We start from the raw sequence: 15,749 nt of genomic DNA, 5'->3' as shown, positions 1-15,749 counted from the left end.
AGACCAAAGTGCACCTGCAAGATGCAAAATGTCTTTATTTCCTTTATTTAGGGGGCAAGGAGTGGGGAAGGCTGGCATTAAAACAGCCCAAGTGCCTCAGTGCTGGACACTTCTTTTAACAAGTGTCACGTTTGATCAAAGTACCATAGCAGGAGAATGGATGACTCATGTCCCATATAATTCATATTAGGTGCAGCACTGCCATATGGAATGTACAAAGTTTCATTACACAGGGATGAATAAATCTCTCATACCAGCATAAAAACCTCACTCGTAAAAATGAGGCAGAAAAATAAAAAATAAAGGATAGCAGGGGCTGCATGGTTAGTTGCCCAAATGAATATGCATAGACCAACCTCCTCCAGCATCCCAAGGAAAGATCCAAAATTTTGCAGCCTCTGTCCTCACACCCCTGCTTTAGTCCCCTACTTCGTCCAGAGCTCGCACTGAATGAACTGAGGTCTCTGTACCATTTTTACAAGGTCTGCACAGGTAGTTCAGAAGGGGCTAAAACTGTGCTAAAAGCAAATAAATTGAGGCTGCACAAGTACTGTGATACACAGCAAATTTCATTTGCAATAAACTCATACTTTGCCCCTCCTCTTCCTCTGTCCCTTCCTGAGAAGGGGAGGCAATTAAAACCAACCTTTATTAGGCCTTATGAGACATCTCCCTTCCCCTTCTCCCCTCCTGCCCCAGCTGCATTGAAGGCAGACTCAAGCTTGCAAACGTAAATCCAAAATCAACACTGTGCTGTGGGTTCATTTTTATTTCTGTACCCAACACTCATCATCCATATGCCTGCAAACACAAGCAATTTCAGTTTAAATAAGCACTAAAAGCATTACCTGAGACTCAGTGCACAGGAACCCAAACCTCAGCCATGGGAACTTGGCACTCTGCTGTACTCACCCCCTTCCTGCACAATTCCATCATCCTGCAGCCGACAGCAAATGAGGTTGATCGGCTTTTCTTACTGCTCATCTCTAATCCTCTCCCCCAAAAGCCACATCTTTCCCTGAAATTTCCAAACTACTTCCAACACATTTCCATTCTGGAGCTTATGGACTCCAGTCCTCCCACAGGTACTTCAGGAATGGTGCAGTTTTTGGGAGGAAAAAAGAATAAATTCCAGCATTATGACCAAAATTGTTTGGAGACATTTGGCCTTTCCTCTTATTTCTTTGTGCTCTCAAAGCCCACTGACTGACTTTCATCCTCAGGAATATAATCCTCTCCTTTCATCTTTGCCCTAATGCTGAAAAGAAAGCTGCTAAAAGTAAAGGAAGGTCAGCCCTGAAAAAAACAAACCACCCCAATGGCTCTCAGAGAAAACTTCTGCTTCTTCTTTATTATTTATATTTTCCTGCATCCTTCTGCAAATCCCTGCCACAAACTATAAACAAACAGCATGCATCCTCTCCAGATCCCACTGGATATCCAAGTTGGATTCCCTACTCTCCCTCTATATGGAAGGAATTACAATGGGTGTGAAATAGTGGAGAAGGAGTCATGTGAATTGATATTTGATCAGAATTCTGAATAAAAGAGTGCTCTAACATCAATCCCAATTTTTGGTACAACACTGGAAAAATGATTTCAACAGTCAGACTGTGGGATTGGGGCTGCCTCCACAAGGCAGGTGAGAGGTTCTGGGATGGTGACCCTTGGAGCACTGGCAGGAACTGCCTGGAGCAGCTCCTGCTCTCCTGATCATCATCAAACCCCATGGAACGATGTGAGCTGGAAGAGACATTCCAGGCCATTTAGTCCAAACCTACTGTGATAAGCAGTGGTACCTTCAACTAGATCAAGTCACTTAGAGCCCTGTCCCACCTGACCTTGAATATTTCCTGGGATGAGACACCCACCATCTCCTTGGACAACCCACGCCAGCATTTTACCACCCTATTTGAGCAATCTTCCAACACAGCCACTCCTGCTGAGTGAGAGGCTCTGGGACGGTGACCCTTGGAGCACTGGCAGGAACAATTGCCTGAAGCAACTGTCTGATGCTCTCCTGATCATCATCATCATCATCATCAAATCATCATCAAATCCTCATGGAATGGTGTGGGTTGGAAGAGACATTCCAGGTCATTTAGTCCAAATCTACTGTGACAAGCAGGGGTATCTTCAACTAGATCAAGTCACTTAGACTTGATCTTCAACTATCAAGCCCTGTCCCACCTGACCTTGAATATTTCCTGGGATGAGACATCCACCACCTCCTTGGACAACCTGTGCCAGCATTTTACCACTCCTGCTGAGGCACTTCCCACCTCCCCACCTTTTACAGAGACCATCACTCACCTCATCAGCTCCTCCACTTTGTCGTCGATGTCCAAGTCCTCCTCGGAAGCCTCGAAGCTGTAGGACCTCTGGGCCAGGCTGTTGGCCAGCGGGTAGCGGGTGGGCGACATCTTCCCGTTGAAGGCAGACAACCTCTCGTTACTCTCCCTCCCGTTCTGATTCGTAGTGCAAGGCTGTGGGGAGGTGTCGTAACTGTTGCTCGGGGACGGCGACATCCCCGAGTGCTGCGTCTGCGTGGAAGCCGTGGCCGTCGAGGACGACGCCGGCACGTTGTTGGTGCTGTTGCCGTAGGAGCCGCCCCCGTAGCCGGATCTTCTCCCGAATTTGTCGCTGTGCTCTTGGTCCAGACGGTCCAAGGTTTCCAGGGCGTGCAGGATCTCATGCCTGGTCATTCCCGTGCGTCTCAGGCGCTGCAGGAGGTCGATCTGCTCTATGGTGAATCTTGGCTCATCTGTGTAGTGAGACATGGTTTCCAGCAGGCTGGAAAAGAGGGAAAACATAAAATACTTCAGTTCAACAGTTCTACGTGGCACATGGAAGGTGCTTTATAAATTCTGGCAGCTCCAAAATCCACCTCCAACCAACCTCAGCCGGACACCTGTCATAAATGCCAATCTCACTACACAGCAGAAGGGTTCATTTTCCTTGGAGAGCTCCAACAGCATTGCAGACCTCTCCTGACATTCCCCACACCTGCACCAACCCTGCAGTTCGTGCCCTTTTGTACTCTATGGTGGTGAATCTTGGCTCATCTGTGCAGTGAGACATGGTTTCCAGCAGGCTGGAAATGAGGGAAAACACAAAATACTTCAGTTCAATAGCTCTACGTGGCACGTGGAAGGTGCTTTGTAAATTCTGGCAGCTCCAACATCCACCTCCACACAGCAACTTCAAAATCCACCTCCAACCAACCTCAGCCGGACACCTGCCATGAATGCCAATCTCACTACACAGCAGAAGGGTTCATTTTCCTTGGAGAGCTCCAACAGCATTTCAGACCCCTCCTGACATTCCCCACACCTGCACCAACCCTGCAGTTTGTGCCATTTTTTTGTTTTTGATAAACCACTGCTACAGAGACTGTGGTTGCTCAGTAATTATGGCTGCAACTTGATCCCAGACAAAATTTTGCCCAGTGTTAAGTACCCACCAGACAGGAATCTCAGATTTCTGTGGTGGCCACAGATCTGAGCTTTTCTGGACAAGTTTTCACCAGTTATGACATGAGATTTACGAATCTCTACTCTTTCAAATCTTAACTACAAAGAGTTCGAGTTGCCCTAACTTTTGTTGCTACCTTGAAAAAAAAGAAGATAAAAACACACCCAGCGGAAATTCTAGTGGCCTGTAGGACCCAAGCTGATTTGACTGAAGTTGGATTTCTGAAGTTAGGAACTTTTGAACCTGGAATGTTGTCACAGATTGCCTGCCCTGACAAGGAAAGTGCAGCACATCCAATTACTCCTGAGCTTTCATTTAAAGAAATAAGTCTTCAGCTTTTTCTCCTCTAAAGATTGGCTTCTTAGGCAACTTGACCATCTTGGTGGCTCAACAAAATAATTTTTAACTCCTAAACCTCCCAAGGTGTAACAACAATGAACATTATTTGCTGCAAAGCCCAGAAATGGAAATGAAAAAAATCCCAGTATGCTCCCTTAATCGTGCTTCATTCCTAAGTCTCCTGGCTACAGATCCAAATGTCACACAAACAACAAGATCTCCTCCTTCAGAACTCTAGATCTTGAGAAGAAGGGATGGCAGATGGAGGCCAGGCAGAACTTGGCAAGCAGAATATGGCATTTTCCATCCTTCTCAGGAATCTTCTCGTGAGTCAAGGGTTTATTGCCATTCCTGCAGGAGAGCAGGGTGAAGAGATCGCTCAAACTCCAGGAGACGTGACAGAGCTGATGTACAATCCCTGAGAGCCAGAGCAAAGCACAGCTGAGGGAAAGTCAAGGAAGGATTCCAAGGACCCTGTGAAAGCCAGGAGAGGGATGATGGCTGTCAGGCTGAGAGACCTTCCAGGGCTGCCTATTCCTCCCCACAAATTCTGAGGATGACTCCTTAGGTCCATTTAGAGGACACAGTCCCAAGCTGCATCAGGGAAGGTATAGGTTGGATATTAGGAAGAAATTTTTCACAGAAAGAATAATGAAGTACTGGAATGCTCTTCCCAGGGAGGTTTTAAATCCCCATCTCTGGATGTGTTTAAAAAAAGTCTGGACAGGGCACTTGGTGCTATGCTCTAGTTGAGGTGTTAGGGCATAGGCTGGACTCGATGATCTTAGAGGTCTCTTCCAACCTCATTATTCTGTGATTCTGTGATTTCTGCCCTGGCACAGAGAAGTTCCTAGCAGGAGTCATGGAATGACTCGAGATCCATAGCTGGGGCTGAAGAACAACACTGAAAACTTGCTTGTTGGAGCAGAGCTGACGTAGAGCTGAAAAGACAAAGCCAGGATGCACAAACCCACAAAAATGGTACTTGCAGCCTGGGAAATACAGAAATGAGAAGAAAATCTCATCTTTGCCCTCTGAGCTCCTTACATTGCTCTGTGGGAGAAGGCAGCAGGAGGACAATGCAAGGGGATGACTCCCATCCAAGAAAATGCCTGTGTGAGAAGATAGACGTTCCACATCCACATCAGCGCTTCAGCCCAACGGGAATGTGCTGTCCTCCAGAAAACTGATTACTGGAAACGTCCAGGCCATTTAAAATTTTCCAAGACAAGCACCCAGACTGCTGAACCACAGGAGGGCACGGCAGGCAATGCAGCAGTCGACCTGCAACTGACTGGAATTGTAACAACCGCAGTTTGGAAGTGGCATCCCAGGCTGAGACCTTCGGAGCTGGGCGGGGAGCGTTTGGAACCAGACGCTGTGTTCCAGGTTCGGCCTCTGGGGGAGGCAGGGCTGCTCCATCCTCCTCTCCCAGCTTTGGGAGAAGTATCACAAGGATTTACTGACTCATCACAGCCAGCTCTGAGCAGCACCATTTTCAAGCAGAAAAATCTCTTTAAACATCTGGCATTGAGGTGGTTTTCACTGGCTATGCCAGCTCACCCTTCCTCAGGGCAACACCTGGTTTGGGAATTCTTACCAGTGTTTCTAATGTCACCATTTCCCAGATCATTTATCTGTCAATACCAAGTTTCATGTGCTCAGTTTCTGTGTTTGAACTGGAGAATTTAATGAGCCAGAGCCTCCAACCTGAATTACCTCCACTCAAAATTCCTACTTTACAGACTCTCCAACATTTAATACTAAAACATACTTTAAATTATTTAATCATCCATTTATCACAGACACAGAAACCCAGAACTTTTGTCCTTGGAGCCCATGAACTAAAAAACTCCCATTTGACAAAAACAAGACTTTCCAGATGGCTTCAAGAATGTCAAGCAACACAGAATCATGGAATTACAGAACGGTAATTGAAAGGGGCTGTAAAATCATTTAGTTCCACCTTCCACTATCCCAGGTTGCTCCAAGCCCCATCCAGCCTGGCCTTGGACATTTCCAAGGATGGAGCAGCCACAAATTCTCTGGGCACCCTGTGCCAGGGCCTCACCATGTCCTGCAGCAGTTGGTGGCCATGGCCAGCGATTCTCTCTAAAATTTGGGTGTCATTCCTAATTTGTCTAAAGCGCCAGGGCTCAGCTCCTGGATCTGGGTGCCCAGGCCAAATTAATCTCCTTTAGTGAATTACACACAATGATTTGGTGAATCCTAAGTGTCCTTTAGTGGATTCAGCTAATGAAGTGCAGAGTTCTCAGATGCAGGGGCAGGGGTTGGCCTCTTGTTGCTCGTGGCCATGTGAGGGAAGAGCTCCAGCCTCAATTCCTCAGTTTGTCCCTCTTTGACACAGCTGAGCTTGGGCAGGAATTTCAGTTCACAGGGATGCAAAGGCTGCTGGGCAAGGCCACCCTCTGCCCTAGGAATAAAGATATTCAATGATTTCCAACTTGTGTTCTGAGGTCCTGTTCATCAATGGACTTTAAAGCCTTGCAGAAATGAATGTAAGAGTAGCAAACCTAATTAACTCATGATACTGTGTTTAACACAAGCACTGGAAAAATGTGGACAACTTGAAAAATAACCCAAGCTAAAATCAATTATCTGCTTGTCTGTCCATGCAAAGAATTAGTCCAGTCATCCAAAAGTTTTCAGGCAACTTCTGGGTAATTTTTAAGAGGTAAGAACACCAAAATTCGAGTATCTCCCTGTTGGTCTCACTAATGTCATACAAAGATGCCCAAGTGCCTTGTTTATATTTGCACACTCAGCAAATATTGCACTGACACATCTCATTGGTCTTCTTGATCTGGAACTCCTGTTCCCATCTTCTTGTGCTTTTCTACACAGCCACGAGATCTAGAAATAATGCTCCTGAGGGACTTTCATGATTGAAAACAGCTGCAGGAACTTGGAATTTTCCATTAAAACCCCAAAACAAATATTGCAAAATGTGGTATTATTGAACATGTTCCAACATTGCCAACTATCCACAACTTTTTAATGAATAACTACAGCAAGCATTATTTCAAACTGTTACTCGAGCAGCGCTTTGGTAATTTTCCCTTTTTAAAATATTTTAATAAACTTATCCTGTTTAAAGATCAATTTACAAAGCAGTTAATTAAATCAACCATTTTAGAATCACCCTAATTTCATTCACCTCATTAATGAGTGAATATTCTCCACCACTTCATCCCCCCCCACACTGCAGTAAGAGCCTCTTATCCTCCTGCACTCCTCCGGCTACCTGTAATTCAATTTATTCCCCCCTCTTTTTCCTTGTGAAATACAATCAACTGCAAAAGTAGCAAGGAATAAAATAAGATAGAGACAAGCAGAGTGATTGGGGGTTATAGGAGAAAATCAAGATGGAAAATACTTTTCCTGAGAACAGGACTGTGGACTGACTTTGCTGTAGGCAAACTTTGCTGCCTGTGCAGCAAAATATCCTCTACATCCCATGCTTTACCTGCTATCAATACTCTCACCACGGACAATGGGCTGTCAAATTTCCTTGGGGAGACACCCAAAAAAACAGAGATAACCAAGGGGGAACAGCTGTAAATTTTTCTCCCTGAAATTTTGCAAGCAAAACCTCTGCAAATTTCTAATTAAGCTCAAAACTAAAAGTGACCGATTTTTCAACAACTGAATCTTGCCCTTTAAGACAAAGTTTCTTTAGGTTCTGGCAGAAAAAATGTAATGAGCCTAAAATATCAAACTTATTTACATTCCTTACACTAAGTTGGCAATCATCCCCCAAAAAGATGGTCCACTTGTACCATTCTGAAGCATTACAACTTCATGCTCATCTTTCACAGCTCATCCAAAGGCAACCTGAGGTACCTGAGTATCAGACTGAAGGGAGAACTCTAAGGAGGTAAATAAAAAGGAATTTATTTCCAGCCCAAACCCACAGATATAAAATATCCAGCAGGTTCCCACCAGCCCAATGCAGCACCACTTCTACTTTTCTTAGGGGATTTTGTGGAGTGGAGGCTGTTCAGGAGCTGCTCTCACCAGCACTGCCTGTCCCTCTCATTCCATCAAGGTTTATTTAACATCTTTTTTTTTTTTAATTAATTTCACCCTTTGGATGTTGGATTCCCTCCCCAGTTTGACTGTTCTGTCCAACTGTACCATTCTAAAGCATTAAAATTCATGCTCATCTTTCACAGCTCATCCAAAGGCAACCTGAGGTACCTGAATATCAGACTGAAGGGAGAACTCTAAGGAGGTAAATAAAAAGGAATTTATTTCCAGCCCAAACCCACAGACATAAAATATCCAGCAGGTCCCAACCAGCCCAATGCAGCACCACTCCTCCTCCTTCTGAGGGGAGGCTGTTCAGCACTGCCTGCCCTTCTCATTCCATGAAGATTTATTTAAATCCATTTTTTTAAATTAATTTCACCCTTTGGCTGTGGGGTTCCCTCCCCAGTTTGACTGTTCTGCTCTCCAGTGGGGATATGTGGCCAGAGTGCTTTCCTCCCTTATTTTCCAGCACTGTATAGAGAAAAGTAAGGAAAAACACATCAAGGGTTTCTCACCTACTCTCACAGCCCAAGCCCACGCTGATACAAGAATCATTTACCCAACACTTAACTTTCTAGGTGATGGAGCACAGCAGAATAATCCCATAAAAACAGCTACGAGCTAAGTCCATGTCCAATTGAACTCGCAGAAGTTCAAAGCAATTCAATTACCCGTTTGGGAATAAGGCCAGACAGCAGCCTTAACACCTCTAACACTTGAGAAAATGGCTCTGGACTCTTTAATGATCACAAGAAATCATTTTTTCCACTCTTCTACTCACTGTAGATGAGTAGGAAGCACTCTAGCATCACTGAGGAGATGCTCTTCTCCAGAGGTCCTTCTCCAATTCCCATTAAAATTCACAGCTTTATCTAATAAGCAAAGCTCAGGACTTACAAAACCAGTTGAGCTTTCTGCTGTAAGACCTATATTTGATATAATCTGCATAATATGGATGTGGGCAAGAGCCAAAGTGTTCAGAACAGGATCCTAAGTCTGGTAATTGGTTTAAGAATGATTCTGATCAAGTCCCATCAACTGAGGAGAGCAGGATGGGGAGAGATGCCAACATTTCCCCTTCTCTGACACAGCACAGGGCAGGACACCCCTGCACTGCTCACAGGGACATCCAGCATTTGTCATCTCATTTATTACAGCACCAGCATTTTTCACAACATCACAGGCACCTCCTTGGTGTCACTCACTGCCATCTCACCATTTAAATGGGAGAGCAAAATCACGACATAAATTGTGGCTTTCCAGTTGAAATAGGTTTTTCCAAAGCACACAAGCACACAGCTAAAAAAACCACTTTCTATAACTTGTTAATTAAACCACAGTTTTAACTACCACTACACTACAGCTGAAAGTTGACCTCCTTAACCTGCCAGATTTTTCTCCTGTGTGTCTGTGCATCCACTACTGGTCAGAACTGCAGCCTGAGCAGCTCTGGAGGTGGATGTCCTCCTGATATTAAAAAGGGGCATTAAGGATGGCACTGCTATTTCCAAAGCAATGTAATTTGCTTATCACCCAGCCTGACATTCAAGCACCAAATCCACATGAAGGACTGCTCCAGATGCTTCCTATGAGCACCACTGACTACAAAGAAACTCCACTTGCAGCTGCCCACTCTGAATATTTTAACCCTGTTTTAGGATATGCAAGCTTGTTTCTTTCTCCACACATATTTATGAGATCCAAGGACCAAGCACAGTTTCACTCAGTCCTTCCTTTCCCACACAGAATTCCGGGCTGGTGTTGGTTGGAAGGGAGCTCAAAGCTCATCTGCCATGGGCAGGGATGGCACTGAGAGATGATCAGGGCCCCATCCAACCCTTCACCCCATCCCAAAGGATGCAGTTGGTTCTTGCAAGACACTCAAAGGAAGGGCTTTCACTGAGCTGCAGCTGCTCCACCAGCAGCACTGACATGTATCACCAAAAACTTCCAGAATCCCAGAATGTTCTGAGTTGGAAGGGACACACAAGGATCAAACCCAGAGGCAAAGACTGTGACCCTTCCAGGACAGCTCTAAGGCACTGCTGGAACAGAATTGGGGCATTTAGGGCACAGCAGTATTCTGAAATTCAAGGTTTGGCTTTTTCTTTTCTTACTGAACAAATGAATCTCCTTCCATTCAGAGGGTGGGGAGGCCCTGGCACAGGTTTCTCAGAGAAGCTGTGGCTGTCCCAGCTGGAAGTGTCCAAGGCCAGGTTGGACAGGGCTTGGAGCAACCCAGGACAGTGAATGGCATCCCTGCCATTGGAATGAGATGATCTTTAAGGTTCCTTGCAACACAAACCATTGTGTGCCTCAATGATTCACAGCAATATAAATATTTCAGAACCACCTAAAACTTTGCACCATATTAAGCAAAGCTGCCTTCAAAACCAGGAGCTGATGCTGTGAATTCTGAGGCATAACAGAGGATTAAGGATCTGACTCATCACTTATGCTCATCAGTTGCAACTCCAGTATTTTCAGAGGAGTTGTATCAGTTCTCAAAAGAGAGAGAGCGAAAAAAAAACAAAAAAAAAGAAAAAACCTCAGGCCTGAAGTGCTCATCATGTCAACGAACACAGAGCCATCCTCACCCATACGTTTGCATAATTATCTCCTGCAGTTGCATCTCTGGCTTCTGATTTTCAAAAAAAAAAAAAAAAAAGGCCTCTACTCCCATTCATCCTGATTCACAAACAAAATGTAATTCTTGTAAATGACTGCTCTCATCCCAGGGAAACGAGAGCCTCACTCTGCAGCAAGGAGGGAAATCAGGCTCTGAGCTGAGCCCCAGAGCCCCAGCATCAGCAGCTCTGTTTAGGGATGCAAAACAGCAGCTCTGGAATGCAGAGCTGTGCCACACGCCTTCGATCAAAATGGGGACAATTAATAAGAGCAGCCTGAAACTTCTGAAAATAAATCCGGCGTAATCAAATACTCACCGCTACACAAATTAGAGGAGGCAAGCTGAGAGCAGAATATCAACACATCGTTTCTTCAGGAGGCTTCAAGTTTCTCAGCTGGTTAAAGAGCCCCAAACCCCGACTCACTGTTCTACACAAGCTGCTCTTCCACTTATTGTCTGAAATTCTCTGCTGATAAAATAATTTTAATGGATGCTGGCAGTGAGCAAACCCAGTCGTTTTGCCACTTGGGTGAGTAACTTACTCTGCTTTACATCTCTGGGAAAGAGAGAGAGAACTTGAGATTGATCTTACAAGGCAAAAATATAATATAAATGGCAATTATTGTCATAATCCAAGTCTTACAAAAGGGACTGACCTCTGACTAAGCACAGGGCTGGCAGCCAGATACTTCTGAATTCTACTCAAGGCACGCACTGATTCACGCTGACACCTTATCTGTCTAACCCTAACCTTCCCTACTTCCAAAATCTGGGTTTCCTGCTATTGTTGCAATTCTACAGCAACAAGGCAGGAATTCAAACTCTGAGCCTGGATTCAAGGGCAGAATGAGGGATCAGCAGGACTAACAAACACAGAGAAAAACTGGAGTGGCAGCTGAGTGCTGAACCAGGGCCCAAAGCCCAGACCTGTGCCAAGAGCAAGGAGGAGCTCTTGGGTTTGGGAGCCAGAGACTAAACTTTGGATATATAAACTCTGTAACAGCTCTCAAAGCAGGACTTGTGTGCTTTAGTTACAGTAAATCTCATGAACACACTGAAATAGTGTAATCCATGTGAAGAAACAGTAATTTAAAAAGTCATCAATAAAACTGAGACATGGGCCTGCGCTAGAGACCAGACTGACACATCCCTGGAAGTGTCCAAGGCCAGGCTGGATGGGGTTTGGAGCACCCTGGGACAGTGGGAGGTGTCCCTGCCCATGGCAGGGGTGGGACAGGATGAACTTTAAGGCCCCTTCCAACCCAAACCCAAAACATTCTGTGATTCTACAATAATTCATAACTTTCAGCCATCAAGATTATAGGGTACAGTGCTGTCTTCTGCTTCCTCCATTTCATTTCAAAATGTTACCAATCCTCTGTTAAAATGTAGGCAGAGTCACAGAACTCTTCTCCAATAATTCTGCCACCTGTGGTATGTAAACACTCCAATCACAAGATCCCTGTGAGGCAGGCAATAACACTGCACTAATTTTTGTGACCAAGAGCTCCCAGAGAGGGGCTGGACTATGGACAAGTCCAAATGACTCCTCCAAAGTCACTCAGGAATTTTGCAACAAGGCAGAACAAGAGCCTGGCCTAACTCTGAGTCTCTTCTCACCACACACACAGGGTCCATCTGTAGCATCACACATGACAGAGGGCAGGACAACTTCCAAGCAAAGCCATCACCAGGATTTCCACCACCTCTTCCACACATAAAGAAAAAGAGACATTCTCAAGTATTTCAGGAGCTTCATTCTCCTTCAGGACCTATCACCAGCACTAACAACTAAAACACTGTCTTAAAAGAGAAATTAATCACTTCAGAAAACTAAAATCCAAACCTAGAAAACAGCTGAACCTCACCTACCTCTCTGCTTTTGTGCTTAACTACAAAGCAAATTATGTTCCACTAGAAAAACAGTTTGCAAGTGCAGTATTACTGGCACAGCCTTAGTGAAGACAGAAATTACACTTGGAGAACTCAGGAACAGATAACAGCGTCTCCTTGAAGAAAATAAATCATAACAGCAAAAACCATGGGCTTCTGGCCACTGCTGCTTCCATACTGGAGTTTTATTTTAGTTAAAAGCACTTCAGAAAGAAATTAATATCCTAATTAATGCTCTTAATTAAGCAACAAACATGTCTTTGTGTAACCCAGACCCAAACGAGGGAAATTTCCTACATGACAGACAAGACCAAGTCTACATTCCACATTGCCAAGGCCACCACTAACCAATGTCCCCAAGTGTCACATCCACACAGCTTTTAAATCCCTCCAGGGAAGGGAATCCCCCACTTCCCTGGGCAGCTGTACCAAACCCTTTTGAGGAAAAAAAAAAAAACCATTTAACAAGAAATTTTTTTAGGTCACTTTTGGTATGAAATAATGAATTAACTCATCTGGTTTATCTTAAAGTGAAACCAAGGACCCAGGCAGAACATTGTTTCAGTTAAAGGAGCTAAAAAAGCCAAATTATCGCTCCCAGAGTCACCCACTATTTACACAATACCTTGTCACTGAAGACAAAAGGAGAAAATCAGCTGAGTTTTCTGTTACCTGAGTTTAATTAACCTGTTCTGTGTCACATTTCAAGGACACTGCACAGGCACAGCTCAGCCTGTGGTGATTTTCTGAGGCACCCTAAGTCCAGTGCCTGCTCTTCAATCTGGGCTGACTTGGTAGAGTTCAGAATCTTGTTCCTTTCTTCCTGTTGTTTTTCCCAAATGATGACAAGGCTTCAATCCAGTCCTTCTCCATCTGCATTATCCACCCTGATTTTCTTTTATTCACTCCCCAGCCTCCCTTGCCACTGCTGGCAGTTAAATTCATGAGCACTGGCCTGGTCATCCAGGTAAATTTGAAGTGATGACAGTGAAACTGTCTGGTTCTATCAGAAATCATACTTTGAGGGATGTAAAACATACTGATAGTTGTAACTCACTATTAACACATATTAATTAATCAATATGGACTACAAAGCTCAAGTAATTACTCCCATTTTTATGGGGAGCCAATAGAGATAAAGTTGTTGGCTACAGGACAGTTTGAGATGAATTCTTAAATCCTGAGAGGCCAAGATCAAGAGTTCTGGGTTCACACCACACCTCAAATCCCCTCCAGCACTGACTCTCATCCTACTAAGGGTAAAATGAGGCAGTGAAATGGTAACTTGCACCCAGGTAACTCTTACTCTTAGGAGTAACCCAACTAATCTCTTAACATAGCAGTTCTGTAACTCTTCAATCTTAATCTTAATCACTATTTAAATTCAAACTTTTAAATTTTTTAAGGCTCCATTTTCTTCTTTCCCCTTCACAATCCCATTTACCCTTTTTTAAAGATATCGGTGGTTTAATCTGGAAACTTTCTATCTAAATGGGTCATCTTGGCCCATTTCCTCTAATTTAACACTCTCTAATCCCCTCCATATAAATTCCCCCCAGTTTTCCCTCAGTCAAAAATGATTCCCCTCTACTTCTACAGCATCTTCCATGGCCATACTGACTGCACATAAACTGGAATAAATCAAGGAAGCTGCAACTGCTCTGCTGGGAGGTGGCAGCAGAAAACTGCACAGGGGCAGAACATGACTGAAATTGAGCTAAAGCACAGGAAATTCAAGCTATGCAATTCCCAGTCTGGAAATTTCTGACCAAAGCCTGACACAAAGCTGTGAGATGTCCTTGTGCTCACTCCAAGCACAGAGCAGCTCTGAGGTCACCCAGCAAACTCCAAATTACTGGGATAACAAAGATGCCCAGGGTGATGTGGCCTTACCTTCAGACTTCTCTCCTGCTGTGAACCAGATCTTTACAATTTCAAGTGGTGATTTTAATACTGAACTCCAACATACTTCCACAGCTAAAAGGAAGAGGAGGAGGGGACTCAAGGGACTGGCAGCAAAGTAGGAAACCACCAGCAAAAGAAAACCACTAATTAATGGCTTTTTGAAATCCATTGGAGTTTGGTTTCCAACACTAAATCCCTGTCAATCACCATTTTTTGCTGTGACTTCTTCTACAGATGGTTGTGGCTGCACTGTCACTGTCACTATCCCTGCCCAAGGATACATGTTCATCCTTGAAATAATCCATCAAGGAAAATGTGATGGTAGTTCCTTGCTACCTATCCTGCAGAAAAGGTTTCTCTTTCCAGACCTGACAGAAGGAACAATCTGAAATCAAGAGGTCCAAGTATCTCAGGAATCTGATGGCAGGGGATGAGCATTTGGTTGTGCCTGTACCAGGGATATTGTGAACAGCCATGCAGGGCTGGCCAGTGACAGCACAGTGCAGGTCAAGCCCTTCCTTTCAGCCTGACAAGCTTCAAAATTTGAATTAATTTGCTTATTTATTGAAGAAACAGCATGGAAACCAATGAAATTGAAGAGATATGACAGAACTGATTTGAAATTCCACAATGAGATTTGGACAATTGGCACTGAGGATACTTGAGTTGCTTGGACCAACACATCCAGGATTAGGTGAGGTGCCCCAGGTTTTCTGTCTCTGCCAGAGGCTACTAAATTGAAGGTGGCTCATCCCTTTCAGCAAGTCTAGAAATTTGAATTAATGGTGTGAAACTCTTTATCCCTCTCATCTGTACAGTTGCTGTATGGAGATCTCTCCTTTAACACTGATTTTTCTCCGATCAAGACTGATTTTCTAAGAACTGCATCATTTTCCTTCTGTTTTGGTGACAGAAATGCAGAAGCACAAACAATACATGAGCCAGACCAAGTGAGCAATTCAAAGTTTCTACTCCCTAATTTAAATGTCCAGTTATTTTACTATTTCTGGTTTAAATGCCTTCCCTGGTTTAAATCTTCCACTAAACCAGTGAAACTCTCTGACTCAGCCAACTGCTCATAATCACTGTAACATTTCTCTGCTTTTTTTAGACAATTTAACAGAAGAACACCACAAAATTACTCTTAATTGTTATGAGTTTCTTCAGCTTGTACTTACACTACTGGAAAAGTTCTGAGCATACTTTACATGAGGATGGGACGTTACAAAGCCTCTTGAGGGTCTTCAGTGTTATTCACCATTCTGGAAGACACAAGGAGAAGATCCAAGAACATTAGAGAGGTTTGGGAGAGGCAAAGGGATCCAATCACATCATTCTGGATAATCTGTCACTAGCCCAGACTCACAGACTTATGGCGAAAGTTGATGTCTGGTGTTGTAATCAGTCCAGAGACAAAAATTTAAATTACAATTGATTTCTTTCGACCACAAGTAAA

At 44.1% G+C, this 15,749-nt stretch overlaps 1 protein-coding gene across 9 annotated transcripts in view; it reads right to left on the bottom strand.

The window, feature by feature from the left end:
* Positions 1-15,749, bottom strand: part of HMBOX1 (homeobox containing 1) — a 124,105-nt gene that overhangs the window by 59,089 nt on the left and 49,267 nt on the right. For 8 of the 9 annotated variants that reach the window (XM_074536483.1, XM_074536488.1, XM_074536479.1 and 5 more), the window contains exons 2-3: positions 15,472-15,555; positions 2,314-2,793 (exon numbers count right to left, since the gene is read on the bottom strand). In XM_074536483.1, the coding sequence (XP_074392584.1) occupies positions 2,314-2,793; positions 15,472-15,494 (503 nt within the window). In that variant the 5' untranslated portion in view covers positions 15,495-15,555. Of the gene's footprint in view, positions 1-2,313; positions 2,794-14,281; positions 14,366-15,471; positions 15,556-15,749 lie in introns of all 9 variants that reach the window. The other variant, XM_074536486.1, reaches the window with a different exon arrangement.

The sequence above is a fragment of the Zonotrichia albicollis genome, chromosome 3 (genome assembly GCF_047830755.1).
Source record: "Zonotrichia albicollis isolate bZonAlb1 chromosome 3, bZonAlb1.hap1, whole genome shotgun sequence".
NCBI classification, from domain to species: domain Eukaryota; kingdom Metazoa; phylum Chordata; class Aves; order Passeriformes; family Passerellidae; genus Zonotrichia; species Zonotrichia albicollis.
Note: the sequence above shows the minus strand (reverse complement) of the source record. Positions and strands in the feature narration are given on the sequence as shown.